Here is an 18,012-nt window from a genome sequence, read left to right as displayed (position 1 = left end):
GTCAATACTGCCATGTCACCACTATAGTATATCTAAACCGAAAAAATATAAGAGGAAAGAAGAATTGTATACACAAACTTAGCTTGTGTGTGTATGAGTTAAGTAGTCTAAAATATAAGATGGATGTATTCTCTACGAGTTGATCACACAAATTTTATGATTTTCAGCCATAAACCGGGGCCACATAGCCATGTAACTTTGGCTTGATGTTACTCGTGGATCCAAAGCAAATAGGAAATAGCTAGAGATATAATAAGAAATTACTATAAAAAGATGTTAGACATACATGCATACATGGGAAAGTGGACCAACTTTTACTACACGACATTTAACTATCGTTTCTTGATTTGCAAAACTAATACTTATTTAGCTTAGTAGCCACACTATTTAATGCGACACATGAAATCACAGTTTTGATTTGTGGTGCTAGCTAACGGGCAGCGACAATGTCATATAGTCCGTTTTAGATAATTTTTGCATGTGTTTAATAGTTAAAACATCAACTTTTTTTTTATAGTTACTTTATATGATTTGTTTAAGTAACATCTTTTACTTCAGAATCAGTTCACCTGTACATATATGAAAATCATTTTATTTGATTTTTAAAAAATTGTAGATATAGTTAACTCAGGAGAGAGTAGAGAAGATGTTGATAGAAAATTAAGAATGAAAAACAAATGTAGCAAAGTAACGGAGAAGACATAAAAGAAAAGGACAAGCCAGCCGTCAAAAGGATTCATATTATCAAGAATTACTGAAAATTGGACTACTCTCGTGGCAGACACTTAATGTGCCTGGCTCTCTCACGCTGAATCGTTATCTATGTCTAGAAGAAATATGCGTATTTACCAAAATGAAGTGCATCTACGTTTCTTATGGCGTAAGAAAAAATATCTATGTTTCATCGACGAGAGTGTTTGTCTAATAGTCCTAGATAGGTTACTTACGGCTTACGTGATGACTGTGGTTGTATCATATTTTAGTTATATTTTTATGGAATCGTCGTTCAAAACGCAAAAATACGTTAATTGTTTGATAAAAATTAAGACATTTTTGTTTATATCTCTAATTAAGATACTCGGAAAGTCGGAATATTTGTATATCATATTTCCTATCTAAAAATAACTAAATAAGTGTGAATTCACCACCTTCGTGTCACTAATAATTAATAATCATCAAAGTGGAAAAAAATTACGAAGTGCTGATCATTTCATCAACTTTGATAGTTAATTTAATATTAATGATGGTAAAACCAAACAACATCTAAACTTTCCAAGATAAATTTGATTTACGAATATTGATCTCAAATCAAATTAACAAAAGACAAGTCAGTCCGTGTCAATGAATCACATGCAACCGACTTTCAATGGTCGACGCTCAGGTAAGTACACAGTGAAGTAAATTATTTGTTTGTGTCTAAAAAGAAACATCCAAGTTTAAACAAATGAATTCATAATTAGAAAAGCCAAAAAACAAAAAAAAATTATTAAGGAACCACATAAACCAATCTCTAAAACCAATAATATGTAAGTGTAACTGACCCATTTTCATACATCACATCTGTCACTGTCAGTAATACGTATCCACCTTGTGTTGTGTTACCTTAATTTTGATCACTTCCATGGACCATCCATGATCCACTCGAATGTTCTGTCTACAACACATCTTCCTGCTTTCAAAGTATTGGATAAGTTGAATCTCAAACTTACTTCAAGATCCACATAATTCGATCTTCACCCAATGTGATAAACACAACGCCGTCGATGCAACTATCATGATTGGTTTTAGGTTATATAGATTGATTCTCAATCAATCATACATTTGGGTGCCATAATATTCATAATAAGCCTCATATTTAGGGGGATAAAATCGAGTGTCGACTTATCTACTCTTGTTATTCTCGACATAATTCTAACATTTGTGGGTAAACGAAAGTGAGCTAAAAGAAAAGGAGGAGAAAGGGCGATGGGTAACTAAAGAAGAGATCTACGCCTGAATCTATTAAGGACTTGTGTCCCACTCTACGCACTCACATGCTTATGTTCTTTTCTGTACATTTTTACTAAAATATATACATAACATGGATCTCTCTATTATATGAAATGAATGATTCACATCCTGTCGATGATATATAATAGGATTGTTTTTGAAATCGTAAGTTTCATTTCCCAGTTTCCGATATGTCCAAGCTCAGCTGGATCTCTCTCTCTCTCTCTCTCTCTCTCTCTCTCTCTCTCTCTCTCTCTCTCTCTGTCTTCTTACACTCGCCGGTCCTCGCAAGTAGATTTTGGGTGTACAGTGTACTCATCGATAATGTGTGAATTCAACACGTAAGAAAATTTAGTTCCAATATGTTCGTAGGCCACAGACCGATCTTATAATATAATACGTGTACCAAACCTACAGATGTTTGAATTAGAAAATGGGCCAATCAAAACTGATGATTTTTGTGAATGGTGATCATCTAAAACCAACGGTGTTCTAAGGAACTTGTCTATATCTCACTTTCTAGTGCATGACAGTACTACTGCTACATTAGACAAGTAGACAACACACCCATACCATAGACTTGGACCGTTCAACGACTTGCTTTAAACGGTGCCTAATAAAACCATAACTCATTCATTAATTTCTCACATGTAATTGTCAATGCAAAAAGTGTATAGGGCAACATAGTTCAACCAGATCATTAAGAGTATGGAATCGTGACACTTAACAAATCGGAAGAATAGAACATTAAAGCAAACCACAAATATAATAATCATTGAGACAGACTTGAGTTGCGTCCTCGATTTTATTCAAGCCAGCAAAAGCGGAAAATGTAACTTAGCAACATATCCATTTAGGAGAACTATCACAGATTTATGCTTTTTCAAGTAAGAAACAGCTTTGTTCGAAAACTGAGTACCAAATGATAAATGCTATCCATTTCGAGATTTATGCAGAGAAGCAGCGTTGACCACAAGAAAAGGAGGAAAAAAGAATGCTTATGGGAGTGTGCGCTGGTATAGTGGTAGAGCTCCCAAGGCCTCTCGTTCCTTACTTTCCCTCTCAACCTGTAAAGCATGAAAAGTTATGCATCTTAAAGTTTTAATCACTGTTTCCGGTGGTCTGCAGCATATGGATATCAAACGAGCATGCATGTTAAGTCAAGTGCAAGGAGGAATAGAAGATGCTCAAATGACACTAAATGGCTGTTTGATTATTCCTACCCCAGAGACAGATAATAATTTAGAGATAATTTCATCAAAAAGAGACTTACAAGAGCCAGCATGTCCTGAAGATAGCCACGGAATGGGGTCTGCATCGCCTGTAAACATCAAATACAAAAGTTTTAAAAAAACTCTAAAAGAACGCCTTACAGATGCCATTTGTTGTAGCTTAATATTGTAAGTAAACCAAAGCCACTGTCTAAATCATATAAATAGTATAAATGCAAACACCTCTTTAAGAAATTAAAAGAGATGTAACAAGGAAACGAAAGCAGTAAGTAGCAAAATCTCAAATAAGCTCTAGCAAGTAGCAAAAGCAGAGTACACAAACACAGTAACGAGACAGAGAAGCCTAAAATATGCATAAACTAGTTTATAAACATCTCAGCTCCACTATCACAAGAACAATTTTGTAAAGTAATATATTCAAGATGATCTAGGTTCAAAAAACTTTCAACATGAAATCTCCAAACACTTCATTTTTTTTTGCCTATCAGAAGACAAAACTGAATCTAAAACCCAATGCGAGACTTGTAGCCTAGAAAAATAATCTAACACTGAATCAATATTTAAGCTCAATTTCTTGAGTTACCTAACATTCAATCCAATCCTCTAACAACTTCGGAGAACCAATGAAGAATAACAATACCTGAAGATCCTTGGGGAGGTACTCGTGCTTCATGGAGAGGTCCATGGCACGCTTGAGACGCTGGTTACGAGCATCGACGACCTCCCTGGGCAATCTGTTCATAGCCTCTTTGATGTCCATGCTGTAATACTGATCGTATAGATCATCGTACCTAAGACCTAAAATCATTCCATACCATAATCACAAAAGACAAACAACAGCAGATTCAGATTCAGATTCAATCCTGAACTAGCCTCCTCATTTGAAAAAACAACAAATTCAGATTCAGAAATTAGGGTTATCGATCGAGAGAAAGAGAGATCTGACCGTATCTGCGGAGACGAGTAGATATGGCTTTCATATGCATACGAGCGAGGAAGTTCTTCTTCGGATCGATGAACGATTTCAAAAACGACGACATTTTTTCTCAATCTCTCCGATTGCGCAATTTCAGGTTTCTCTTGTTGTTGTGAGGCTGGTGGCTAATCAAAAGATACGAAGCTGCTGGGAGAGAAACGACGTCGTGTGAATTGCGCTTTTATTGGGCCTTAATTGGCCCAGTTACGCTTATTTAAATTGCTTATTTTTCTGGGGATGCGTATTTTATATTTTGTTGTTAAGTATTCCGATTTCTTACTTCTTGTTGCCCAACGAAGCACCAGTGGTCTAGTGGTAGAATAGTACCCTGCCACGGTACAGACCCGGGTTCGATTCCCGGCTGGTGCACATTTTTGTCTTTTTAACTTCTTTTTTCTCTTTTCCTTTGGGCCTTTGGCTCTCGCGGCGCTCTTTGGACTAATCTCTAGACAGTTGATTGTGGTTTTTTTTTTTTTTTTTTTTTTTTTTTTGANTTTTTTTGTATAATAAAGTTGATTCAGGTTTGGTAGTGGTAACATGTTACCCGAGGTTGTTTGCAAGCCAAGTTTAGTTTGGGGTTAATAGTGTAATCTGAGATTACTAATCTCCATGACTCCATCCGATGAACTTAAGACTTGGGGTAAATTTAATCAAAATCATTGTAACTCATTTGAATGTGTATGTATAGAGTGATACATAAAGCTAGTTGTATGTATAAATCGTAATTAAATAAACCCTAAAAAATGATAGTAGTTGTGTGAAAAAGGGAGTTTAAATTTAATACATGGAATCAAGTGTACTGTGAGAGGATAACCTAGTTATATAGATATGTTAAGTTAGTCAAGTATATATGTAACTTTCTTCTAAACGAATTGGATTGCGGCTAACATCTTTACTCTAAACGAATGATAGTGTTTCTCAAGATTTAACTTAACTTAACTATCTCATAGTATCATTTCAAGTTGCATGTACTATAATATAACGTTAAAATGGGGTGATTCACAAAAGATATCTCAAATCTCTTATGTTCCCACTTTCTTGACAAAGCATTCCAAAAGTTTAAATAGTCTCTTGTCTTTCTCTAAACACCTTTTTAACTAAGGTTAGGTTGAAGTGATTTATCATGCGTTGTAGGTACTTGATTTAGTTCGATATTTATATTTTGTTTGGTGGGATTTTAGATCACGACCCATATCCTAATTGCTATTTTTTTTTAACAATGAAGTCGATCGTCGTCGCAGGGAAAATACGAAGCAGATAACGCAAAGATAATTTTTATTTATTTCCTGCTTACATCATCCAATATCGTAAAATATGAAGTAGGTATAAAGTTTACTAGCTTCTTGATGAGTTCACAATTAATAATGCCAACTATGCTAACATTTTAGTTTAAACTTTGTACTACCTCAGACAAATTAATGTTTTATTATATTGATATAGATAGAAACTATATTTATTTTAAGATTTGATTCGTATACTTTTACACAATATTCCAATTCCTAAGTGTTTGATAGTGAGTTTCATATAAATATTACATTAAAACTATATTAAAATGTATGCTGATGCAAATTGGCATAATTTATTGATATAAACAGCACTTTATAGATCATTAAGACATGGAACTTTATCAACACTTCAGTTGTTTTTGGTTGGATATTAGATTGATTGTGGACTTTGATATGATTATTAGTTCTTTACACACACACACCCACAAAAAAAAATCAGATATAATGACATTATATAATGTTTTAAAACATTATATAATGTTTTAAAACATTGTATAATGTTTTAGATTCTGAAATTTAAGATGGGAATATCCCATCAGTCTAAATGTTGGGAGACAAACTAATTTGTGAAAAAAGAAAATATATGTTCCAACTTTGATTCCTTCTTATCCCACTCTTCCTTGATTAAATCTCTTAAAGCTACAAAATATTTATACTGTATCATTTTTGTGGACTAATGTTTAAAAACCATCAAAATAAAGTTAAAAATATCACTAAGAATATGGGGTTCCTTTATTATAAAGACCAATGAAGATAAACGTGTTTCCCTTCAAATAAAGTTAATGAAAGTTAGCAATTTGTATCCTTTATAACTTAAAATAAACAGATGGTGATTGTATTTTACAAACAATGCCAAAGTTTATGGTACTTTTTCAAATCCCCACACATATAAAGTTTCGACATCTCAAGACTCAAGAGGTCTCTAGTTTGTTAAAGTAAGAAGAAAACAATACTTAAGTTGATAGTGTCTATAACATGTTGATACAGTGTGGCAAAGTTCTCTGAACTTGTGATATAGAATGTGTAGATTTATGGACAATGAATACTAATCTACGCATTGAAGAACAAGGAGCTCTAAGTTTGTGACTACTACTTTGTTATTGCTAAGGCGAAATTTGGTGTTTGATTACAATTTTCCTTTGCTATCCTCAAAGCTTCCAAGGCATACAATATAGATAACCAATGGCTTAGTCGCATATATATATATATATATTCATATTTATTTAATACGTACACATAATCTTTCTTTTTTTTTTTTGATAAAGATAATATACATAATCTCATAGCCAATCCGTTAAAAGGAAAACATAGTAATAGCCGTGTAAGAAAAGTTATCGTATATAACATTGAAATTATTCTAGAACATTGGTGATAAGACCTAACCATGGTTCATATACACACACATATATATTATATATATATATAGTATGTTCTTTTAGCAGTTACCATTTCAATTTTCTTGTCAAAATCACAATGGATATAAGAAATTGTAGTATCTTTTGCCAAGTGTTCTTAACACATAATGTAAGTTACAGGGGACCGTAACTTTCAAGTGATTCGAGATCAGAAAATATCCTTCTCAAATAAGCTTTGATATAACAACGTTTATAAATTATTCAATTTCGAACACATAAGTTAACCTTACTTTCTTTTGGCTCTTCGGTTTCACTCCTAGCCAAAAGAACTCCTCTAAATAATAAAAATTATTGTGATTTGTGACAAAATAATAATATATAGTACGACAGTAGTATATCTTGTGAAGTTATAAATTAATTATACATGAATTAAACAGAAAATATCGATTAGCCTTTATAGTCTATATAGATCTTTCGTATGCTCCAGCACCTCTTCAAACGGTTTGTCTTGGCTCAATTTTTTTTGTTTCTCTAGAATTTTGAGGAATTACTCCTCAATTAAGAATAAACTATTTCAAAAATTGTAAAAAAACTAGTGTATGTATCCACACAAAACTGTTGCAAGAGAGATGTTTCAAATGACCAAACTTATTTTTTTGAATTTAATGTTAAATTATATTCAAAAGAAAAATAAACATTTTACAATGCAAGACCAAAGCTGTTTCTTAATACTGTTTTCTTAACACATTGCTAAACATATTGTCCTATGGGTGTAATATGATCTTGTGGCAAACCAAACCAAATGACCATAACTTATACTATAGCTTAGTAGTTTGTATACCAATGTTGTTACTATATATATATATGATCAATCGAATTCAGATTCATACATTGCATCTTTATAGACAAAAGAAAATTAGATGGGGAGTTTAAATTGTTGACATTTTTCGTGTGTTTGTTTGTATTAAGATTATTACAAAGTTACCATACACCCATAACGTACTATCCATATTCAACTCTTACCATTGGAGTAAGTTGAATATGACAGTTAGCACTTATTAGCACCTAGTAACAGTTTTAAAATCATATACTGTAATTATAGGCTAAAAAGGTTATAAAACATAAGTGAAATTAAAAGTGTTTAAAATATATTATCATACTGGAATATTATACACACAAATGGAACTTGTCGAATGAGTCCCGTCTTCTAGAAGACACATTTCCAATAGACCAATATGAATTCTCATTTCTCATTAAAAAAAATTTTAAAAATCTAGTGGGTATTATTATCTATGTTTTAAGTCTTAACCCTTGCAGATAATTTTTTTAATTGAGTTTATGTTCTGTATAAGTTATACAATCATCTATTATATGTATGACTCCAGTTTAAATTAAATTTCTAATAAAACATTTTTCATATAAGTTTCAGTAATATATTTTTTCCTGTGCAAAATAACTACTTATATATATATATATGTAAACACCTGTGGTTGAGGACGAAAGAAGCAGAGCAAAGCCAACGCAGTCGCAAAGAAAGAAAGAAAAAAATCTGTAAAAAAGTTTTTAAAAACAGGTTTTTGTATTTTAATTAGCAGAATTCTGTAGTATATATAGATATGTATATATCCTTTGACATCAGAATCGTGTATTGTGCATTATATATGTCTTACTAACGTGAAAGATTAGCATAAGATCTCAGAATCTTTATTCAACGAGTCCAAAATGAACTAATTTAAGATGTAACTGATATATATATACAAGAACATAATCATAACATAGCTTTTCCCACAAACTTATACGTGACAGCTTTTCACAGCGTTGAGTCAATTGAAATAACCACACAAATTTATTTGACTCTCATTTTAATTATATCAGTATATCACTACAAAAACATGCAGTCTGCGTCGGTTCTACTATTTTTTTAATTAACGTATGGAAAACGACTCAAATAGTATAAGAACTTCGTATAATCTTGTTCATGCATGTTGTATATTAAAAATATGTGTAGCCAGCTACGATTCAGATACACGCACATACAATCTTGAAGAAAAAAAAGAGTACGCTATCCATGGATTTTTTATGAATTGGTTATAGTAAAACATTAATAATTTATGATAATTAAATTAGCTACAAAGGAAAATCCACCAATGGGCGAAATAACCACTTGATAACAAATGACGACATTCTTCCGTTACTATAAGGGAATTGCTAAGAGAGTTTACTCTTGTTTGTTTTTTTGTGATTTGTTCAAAAGAAAAAAAGAAAAAGTTTGTTTTTTTGTGTATCAATTTGTGATCCCATTCTATTTATACAGCTGCCTAAGGTATTTAATACTACCTTTTTTTTAATAATGAATTTTACCTTATTTCTATCTCAAAATATGATGGATATTTTCAGTTACCATTTAATTACAAGTGTGAGAACAAACTATATTCATAATTAATTTCATATATACAAGAATAATTTTTGATATATACATACTAACAAACTACAAAGTATTATGTACCATTGTGGACAATTTTGGGGTAATATTATGGGCATCGTCTTTAAAATTGTCAAATGCCTATTTCTTAAAATATAACCTAGGTAACCATGATCAGAATTTCAAAGCCTATAGTTATTTTATTTTTTCGTAAACCAAAAAGTATAACCACCGGTATAAAAAGTTTCATGTTTCCTTAGAATGACCTAATCACTATTCGGGAATATTCAGAAAGTTGTACGAACCTATCTACTAAACAACAACAATGTCAATGTATGCATTAATGCATCATGCATGCATATGATTGATGATTGCGTAATTTGCACATTTTACAATTTCTTTCCGTCAGGGTACGTACTAATAACAACAAAGAATAAACTGTTTAGTGTTCACCTCACCTCAAGGATCTGGTCCACATGCTGCCACCATGTGATCCTTGCTCCAGAATATTCCCGGCCTCATCAAAACCCCTCTTGGAAAAAAATGCGGAATATTCTACAAAACCAACTCATTTTATTACTTTTATTTATTTGCATCTCAACTCTTTTTCCGTTCAACACTTCATGTGAGCGATCAAGAAAAAACATCTGTTTAAAACTGGAAAGTGATATATAAAAATTAAACCATGCATGTGCCAATATACATATGGTTTGATAAACATCTTGAAATATATATATCGAAATATGATCTATTCCTGTTGCCGCATTTGCCAATCCTTCATTACTGTTCATACCAAACTAAAGTTTTTATTATACCATACATAAAGTAACCGAAAAAACTCTAAACCCGACACCATTAAATTGATACAACTGCATAGATAAACGTGATTTGCATAAGTTCAGAAAATGTATATTTCACGCTAAAATATTAGATTAGAGTAAATTTTTAGTCAAGAGCGACAAAAGAAGGATGATAGCAGGATTTTTCGTAATGTAAGTTCTAACTTGGAGCTAAATCACCACTAATATTAAGTTTGGTGGCATGAAGGACAAAGGAGATAAACCCATATCAGTAGTACTAGTTGGGGATAAGTGCGTTTAGAACAAGAAAACACGTGTATGGCTATCCTCCACGTAAGATGTCTTTGTCCCTGTCTGATTATTGGCACGTGGGTCCTATTTTCACAGATCATGACGATTCTAGCGACTTGCGCAAATTTGCTTTTCATGATTATTAACTATTACACTTTTTCCTTTAGATATAACTTAATTATTGCACTTTTCTTCTTCTTTTTTGAGTCGCGTGAAATAATTCAGATAAATTGGGATGTAATTCCACACTAGTTTTAAGGGAGAAAGTTTCAAATACCGTGGACGTTATTAGTTACAATATTATCCACACCAAAATAACGTTTATGTCAAGGAACATAAACTTATTTTGCTTTGACAAAAATCAAAAACACCGTGTAACCGTTTAGGAAAAAAAAATGAAGATAATTGACTAACCTAATTCTTTTCCTCAATATTTTTAAAGCAAACCATACCACTAGTCACTAGACCAGATGTGAATTAAAACGTAATTATTTAGGGGCCTAAAACACAATTTCCCTTATGCAAAGCCGTCGTCTCTAATTATTTCGTTAATCTAACTCCACACGCGTTTTATCTAGTTTTTCAGATAATCTTATTTCAAATTAAGAAATTAATAAAATAGCATACAAATTAATCTAATTGTTTTTAAGTAGATATAAACAAATCTAATTGTTTTTTTTAGGTAGATATAAACAAATCTAATAGTTAAAAATGGATAATAGTGCGTATACTAATCTAATCTAATTTAGCAGAAAACAAAAAATTTAGTATACTAATTATATTCGAATAGAGTATATCCGAATCTGTGGTCCGAAGTTGTCGTGATTGGCTATGCTGACATAAGAAATAGCTGTCTTTTTAGCCATCAGATCCGACTCAGTTCCCAATCATATACTCACGCGTCATCATCTTCCAAACTCAAAAAACAGAGCATCAAAGCAATCACTTGTTCGCGGCGCCTTGTCTCTGTTTTCTCTCCCACCTCCAAGGCGGGTCCCCCTATCCCAACTTATCCGAGTCAGACTTTAGCCCTCTCTCTCTGACTCTGACTATATATATACCCTTCTTCTTTATTCCTATTTTTCTTCATCCCACAACAAGAATTAAAAGAAAGAAAGAAAAGAAAAGAAAACAAGAAACATTTCTCATCTCTCTCTCTCTCCTTTCAAAAAAAGAAGAAATGGATCGGCAAAATTCCGATGACATCATGAAATTTCTCGACGGCATGGCTAGCTCCGACGATGTTTTGTTTGGTTTCCTCGACGAAGGTAACCAGTCACCGGAGGATTATAACTTCGCCGCCGGCGACGAATTAGAAGCTGATAACGACGTCACCGATTGTAATTCTGAAGAGAACATAAAGTTTTGGCAAGAACAAGAACAACTTCTCCAGGTAACTTTTTTTTTTAATCTTATTTGTATATATAAACTCTTTCTTTGATTAAAGGTTCTTTTTTGTGGGGTCTCATTAATTAATTATGTTTTTTTTTGGGACCAAATCTGAAATGTGTAGGCGACTCTGTATAGGACAAGTTCAATTGAGACAAAGATCAGACAAGCAACCAAGGAAGCGTTGAAACTAATTAGATCAAATGGTTTGGTATGTGTCTGTGGAAGACCGGTGACCGACGGTTGCCGTAGCTGTTTGCGCGGCGAAGTATCTCGCCGTCTACGAGACGCCGGCTATGATTGCGTCATTTCCAAATCCAAGTGGAGAAGCTCTCATGAGATCCCTGCTGGTAAGCAATCAAAACCTATTTTTTTACTCGAATCTTTAAATTCCTAGTATTCTGTTTTCCTAATTAAAGAAGAAGATATACTACTATGTGATTTTTAGATTAAAAACTGTTTTAAAAGATTTTGTTGGAATTTGTATTTGTTTTTTGAAACCTTCGCCCATCTTTATCACGCCATTAATATATAAACCACGTCAACGGGATTATCTAGATATTCTACAAAAATAAATACTGTTGAACATCTTCCGCCTTGAAGTAAGTTGTCATTAATTATAATACTTTGGACTAACCATGACGTTTATTTTTTCTAAAACATTAATTAGGTGAGCATGAATTTTTGGAGATCGTGGACAAATCTAAGAAAGGCGAGATCCGGGTGGTGATCGAGCTATGTTTTAGGGCGGAGTTTGAGATGGCGAGAGGTAGCGAAGAGTACAAGCGACTCATCGGAATGTTACCGGAAGTGTACGTCGGGAAAACGGAGAGGCTAAAGTCATTGATAAAGATATTGTGCATGGCGGCGAAGAAATGTATGAAAGACAAGAAGATGCACTTGGGTCCTTGGAGAAAACACAAGTACATGCAAGCCAAATGGCTCGGAACGTGCGAGAGAAAATCTGTGTCGCCGGTTTCGGAGATGGAGGAGGATAGGTTTCCTGAGGCAAAGCAGAGGGTGTCTATGTTGTGTTATGGTCTTCTTGGTGCTGAAATGGGCCGTCCGGCCGCCGTAGCGGTCGTCTGATTATATATATAGACAAATCAAGTTAGGGGGGAAGTAAAGTGAAATGAGCGAGTTTCACTTGAGAGATTTTAAGTGAAACGGTCTCATCGATGATTTTGTCGTGTGTGCCCAAAACAGGGCAACTTTTTTTTTTTTTTGTGATAAATTAAATATTTTAATGTATGTATATTCAAAGGGGTTAAAAAAGGGAAGTAGGAGACGATTTCCTCATGTGATTTTTGTTTGAAGTCAACACGGTTTTGCAATAAAACACTTAGGGGGAGATATTGGTTTAGGATTTAGAATGAATTTTAATGACTTTAAAAGTTATGTAAAATATGTTGTTATTCAATCAAGACTTTTAAAAATTCTTTAAAAATTTGGTGTTATTGGTTGTGGATTTGTAAAAAGTTATCTAAAATCTTGATAAATCTAGTGTTATTGGATTAAGAGTTTTATAAAGTCATTAAAAGTTTTATGTTATTCAAGTAAAACAAAAGAATCTTGGATTGTTAATGAATTCAAATTTTATGTTATTGGTTTAGGATTTTATATCATTTTCTTCATAACAAAAGTCATGAAAACTCTTTCATCAAATAGAAAGATTTTACAAGATTAGAAAAAACAAATCATCAAGATTTTAAAAAACTTCCTAAACAATCTCTTAGAATCTTTCATTTTTAACTTTCAATTATCTATGATTCTAACAATCAGCAAGAACATAAAGTCATTAAAATTCTTTCTAAATCCTAAACCAATACCTCCCCCTTAACTCTTTTTTATTTGGCAAATGAACAAAACGTGAATAAAAATCACATGAAAACCAGTATTGACTAGTAGGCCAGAGAGTTTATGTACTGAAGTTCAATAGTCATCATCTTATTCTTTAGTACGCGCTTTTCTTGGTTCACTTCACTATAAACGTTTTCTAAATTTAATCATGTTATCCGTGACTCTTATGGAGTTCTCTACACAAAAGTTTATGAAAGAAATTAATCTGTTAATTCTATGTAGCGTAATATATATAATTGAGTAGACGTGCAAGTATCACCTTTTTTCGTTCCGCAGAGCATTAGGAATCTGAAATTAAGAATTCCTTCCAAAACGAAACTATATATGGCATATGCATGGGATGTTGCCCCTGTCCACATGTACTATATGTAGCTAGGTACGACTACGTCGTTTACACAATTGCACGGTAGATAATTTTTCTTCAACGTAATACTGAATTAATATCTTGCGGCTTTTAAATTCCCGCGATTCAAATCAAATCATATCATTTCGTTTCCAGCGTCGATGCAAATCCAACCCGGAGCTAAGTGATCCTTAGTTTACCCGGTTCTAATTACCTCTATAACTCTATATTTTGTTGAATGCCTCAGTTAGTTATTATAGTATAGTTGATTGATTTTAGTTATGTTCTTGTGTATAAAATATCTTAATCGTTCACTAAGAATTAATTCGTTTTTTACATATAAAAATTTAAGATTTGATAAAATATGAAGAACTTTTGCATGATGAATGGCATTATTGCATGATCATGATGATTAAACACAAAAACAAGGACAAATACGAGACGGGAGAAATAGAAAAGCTTACAATAAACATAATAAAAGGCACATTAATTTAGATTAAAACTCATCTCTGGAGAAAGTAATACCCTCACAAATTCTAAACCATGGAGCTTATCATAATCACGAGAAACAAGCCTAGAGAAACCACCCCCGGACCAACGGAACCGGCCGAATTGTGAGCTGCCGCAGCGGGACCTGAAGCCGGAGCAGGAGCTCCTGAAGACGAATCCACTCCCGGAGAAGGTGCCGGCGACGACAAAGACTGATGGACCAGAGACGTTGAGGGTGACGGGGAAGGAGAGGGATGACGAGGAGTGTGTCTGTGGTGGTCCGTGGACATGACCGTTAAGGCTAGCTTCTGACCTTTGAGACAGTTTCCGATGTCGCCGCTGATGAAAAAGAATGGGCCTGAGCGTCTAAGTTGGAAGAGAGAGTCACCGTCTGAGAGGGAAGCCAAGGGGTCAGTCGTGTTGCATGTGTTGTACTCTTGTTCACTCACTTGCAGCACTGAATCTTCTCCCTTCACATACTTAAAAACTTGCGAAAGCAACAATGTTGCATCAGTGACATTTTTGACACATTGTGTACACATAGATCGAATAGAGGAGAGAGACTTACAAAGAGTGTCATTGACTTGAAACCGGTGTCTGTGAGACCAGTCAGTATAATCCTCGGAAGGAGCAAGGACCCAACCATCTGTCTCACCAACATAGAACTTGTGCCCACTTGATAACCCTATTGTAAACCCCAAACCCATCAACATCACAATCATCAAGTAAACATCAAACATTTTAACCAACACCATCTATCTCTCCGACCCACAAACTTTAATTAGCAACACTCACTTACAGCTAACTTGTTAATTTGGTGTGTGTTCTGGGTCCCTTGTATGGATGTGTATTTATGGTGAAAGTAGTGGGCAAGAGATAGCCGTTGGCTGTGCATTCGATATGTAGAGAAAATGCCAATTAAGTAGAAGCGTTACTTTCGTGCTCGTTTATTTTCTTTCATTACACGTTTCGACATGCAATAAAAGTAACGGCCATCTTTCGTTCAACTTCTCTTCCTCCGATACATATACAGACAACCATATATATTTCGTCAGGTAACCACGCCACAATTAAATTCCATTTTCTTAATTCAAACTTATATAACGTATGGTCTTGTTTTATACTATTGGGTCAGTAACTAGAAAACAGTAATAACTGTTTTTGAAAATTTGAGTTATATAAAAAAAAAAATTACATTTCAAATATTAATTATTGTAAAGATTTAGGTAGATTCGGATAAAATTCGGATATTCAAAAATGTTTAATTTCAAAGGAAGAAAATTGTTTGACACTTTGACTGAGCTATTCTAGTAACTCTTTTGGCTGGAAGAAGAAATTCATCTCTCTTATTTGACTGTCAAAATCGACGATTGTAGTATACTTTAGAAAAATTCTGAATTTCGAATATGTACATTTATAGAAGAAAATTGCGACACATATTCATGGGTCTTATTATATATATATATATATATATATTTAGCTATGATATTTACTTCTATTAAAACGAATAGATCTACTACCAAAATGTTGAATTGTAATAATAACGTTTATATTAATAAGTAAGGAATCTTTACTAAAAGATTCTTTTTTTTAAGGAAAAAATCCTAAAAGATTTTTGAAAGTCTTCCACAAAAACTAGTAAACCTATCCGTAAAACCAAAAAAATATGGAAATCATCATATTATACGAAACTGAACAATAAATTGTGATTTTGGAAAAACACCAAATAAGGGGAAAATTATTAATGTTGAAAAAACCGAAACTTTACTTATTAATACTCTTTTTCATTGGGATGTATTCGTCGATACGATATCTAATTTTTTTTATGGTAAGAAGAATTATGTGTATATAAAGGTGGGAAAATAGTTGAAGCAGGGGTAAAAAGTAAAAAAGGTAATAAAAAACCAGAGAAAGAGAAAGGACTCACACACACCAAGTTAAGGAGAAAACCGAATTGGTAAGGAGGAGGAGAGACTAGAGACCAGCCCATGTGTACACGCTTCTCCTCTCAACAATAAATTTTGCTTTGACAACGGAACGTGAACGGCCTTTTTATCCACTTAGGTCACAGAGAGAGAGAGAGAGAGAGAGAGAGAGAGAGAGAGAGAGAGAGTTGAATCCTCCTGCATCGATCGGTATGGAGAAGGATAAGAAGAAGAAGACGATGGAGTGGTTTTGGCCGGAGAAGAACGACGGCGGAGTTATTTTGGAGGCGGAGAATGTGGCGGCCGAACATTTATCTAAAGACGGGACAATGAGCCATTACAGTTTCAGCAAAGGTCTTCTTCCGCCGCTCGGAGTCGGAGCCGCCGGTCGTTCTGGCCGTCGTATTAAGCTTCGCTGCTTTATCGTCTCTCCCTTCGATCCTCGCTACAGGTACTACGTACGCTGATTCTGTGTATCTTCCTTTACTTTTGTGTAATTTGAGATTTTGTGGACTGGATGAATCGTTTGATGCATGTCTCGCGTGGAACTGATTTTTTTAAGCTTCTCTTCTTCTGAGATTTCTGGAGAAGTTAGAAAATTGCAAAATCTCAATTCCCAAATTTTTTGATGAATCTAAACTGTTCGATGAATTGCTCGTGTTGGTGAAGAGACATTATAATTCCATGATTTTTCATAGTTTTGTTTAGCTATGATAGTATATATCACTGTGACTGATGATGAGTTGCACAATGTTGCAGAGCGTGGGATTGGTTTCTAGTGGTTTTGGTGCTCTACACAGCATGGGCTTCACCTTTTGAGTTTGGGTTCCTGCAAACACCTAGAGCACCTCTCAGTATTCTTGATAACATTGTCAACGGGTTTTTCGCTGTTGATATTGTTCTGTCATTCTTTGTTGCCTTCTTAGACAAGTCAACTTATCTCCTTGTCGATGATCCCAAGAGAATAGCTTGGAGATATACCTCCACTTGGCTTATTTTTGACATCGTATCTACAGTTCCTTATGAACTTTTTGCCAGCTTATTGCATAAGACTATCCAAGGATATGGGATTTTCAGTATGCTGCGTCTATGGCGTCTCCGCAGGGTCAGTAAATGTTTTGCCAGGTGAGGCTTTGAATCTGTTTCATCATCTGTTGTTATTCATCAAGCTATTCTATTCTTTTTAATAGTACTTCTAAGTGCCCTGTATTGAGCTTTTCAGATTGGAGAAAGATCGGAAATTCAGCTACTTCTGGATTCGATCCACGAAACTTTACCTTGTTAGTATCTGTACATCATCTTACATTAAGCAACTATATTTTATTGCTGTCACTATAAGACATTGATGGTCGTATTGCAGGCTGCTCTCTTTGTGGTTCACTGTGGCGCCTGCTTCTGCTATTCTATTGCTGCACATTACCCAGATCCCTCAATGACATTTATGGCACTTGCTGAGGAAAATTGGACAAAGAAAAATTTGCTTATCCGGTATGTTACAGCAATGTATTGGTCCATAACAACTTTCTCAACAACGGGTTATGGTGATATACATGGTAACAATGCAAGCGAGAGGGCCTTCATCCTCTTCTACATGATATTTAATCTTGGATTGCTAGCTTATATAATTGGTAATATGACCAACTTGGTGGTTCATG

The 18,012-nt window shown here is 33.9% G+C and overlaps 4 protein-coding genes and 1 non-coding gene across 5 annotated transcripts in view; 3 read left to right on the top strand and 2 right to left on the bottom strand.

Moving 5' to 3' along the window:
* On the bottom strand, positions 2,730–4,340 carry LOC104716933 (cytochrome b-c1 complex subunit 7-1). The gene is made up of 4 exons (XM_010434412.2): positions 4,168–4,340; positions 3,862–4,019; positions 3,263–3,310; positions 2,730–3,056 (listed from the first exon to the last, which is right to left on the bottom strand). Exons 1-4 carry the CDS (start codon positions 4,259–4,261, stop codon positions 2,988–2,990), a joined length of 369 nt encoding a protein of 122 aa, XP_010432714.1. The 5' UTR covers positions 4,262–4,340; the 3' UTR covers positions 2,730–2,987.
* Positions 4,496–4,566, top strand: TRNAG-GCC. The gene has a single exon. It is a non-coding gene; the product is annotated as a tRNA-Gly (tRNA).
* LOC104716932 lies at positions 11,422–13,039 on the top strand. Its single transcript, XM_010434411.1, has 3 exons — positions 11,422–11,744; positions 11,865–12,090; positions 12,411–13,039. The coding sequence occupies exons 1-3, from the start codon at positions 11,532–11,534 to the stop codon at positions 12,827–12,829; spliced, it is 858 nt and encodes a 285-aa protein (XP_010432713.1). The 5' UTR covers positions 11,422–11,531; the 3' UTR covers positions 12,830–13,039.
* LOC104716931 (early nodulin-like protein 1) lies at positions 14,304–15,300 on the bottom strand. The gene is made up of 2 exons (XM_010434409.2): positions 15,001–15,300; positions 14,304–14,919 (listed from the first exon to the last, which is right to left on the bottom strand). The coding sequence occupies exons 1-2, from the start codon at positions 15,185–15,187 to the stop codon at positions 14,480–14,482; spliced, it is 627 nt and encodes a 208-aa protein (XP_010432711.1). The 5' UTR covers positions 15,188–15,300; the 3' UTR covers positions 14,304–14,479.
* LOC104720015 (probable potassium channel AKT5) overlaps positions 16,374–18,012 on the top strand; it is a 3,280-nt gene continuing 1,641 nt past the window's right edge. The window contains exons 1-4 of the mRNA XM_010437990.2: positions 16,374–16,808; positions 17,117–17,482; positions 17,580–17,637; positions 17,718–18,005. Of these exons, the coding sequence (XP_010436292.1) occupies positions 16,570–16,808; positions 17,117–17,482; positions 17,580–17,637; positions 17,718–18,005 (951 nt within the window). The 5' untranslated portion in view covers positions 16,374–16,569. The remainder of the gene's footprint in view (positions 16,809–17,116; positions 17,483–17,579; positions 17,638–17,717; positions 18,006–18,012) is intronic.

The sequence above is a fragment of the Camelina sativa genome, chromosome 10, assembly GCF_000633955.1.
Source record: "Camelina sativa cultivar DH55 chromosome 10, Cs, whole genome shotgun sequence".
Lineage (NCBI taxonomy): Eukaryota > Viridiplantae > Streptophyta > Magnoliopsida > Brassicales > Brassicaceae > Camelina > Camelina sativa.
Note: the sequence above shows the minus strand (reverse complement) of the source record. Positions and strands in the feature narration are given on the sequence as shown.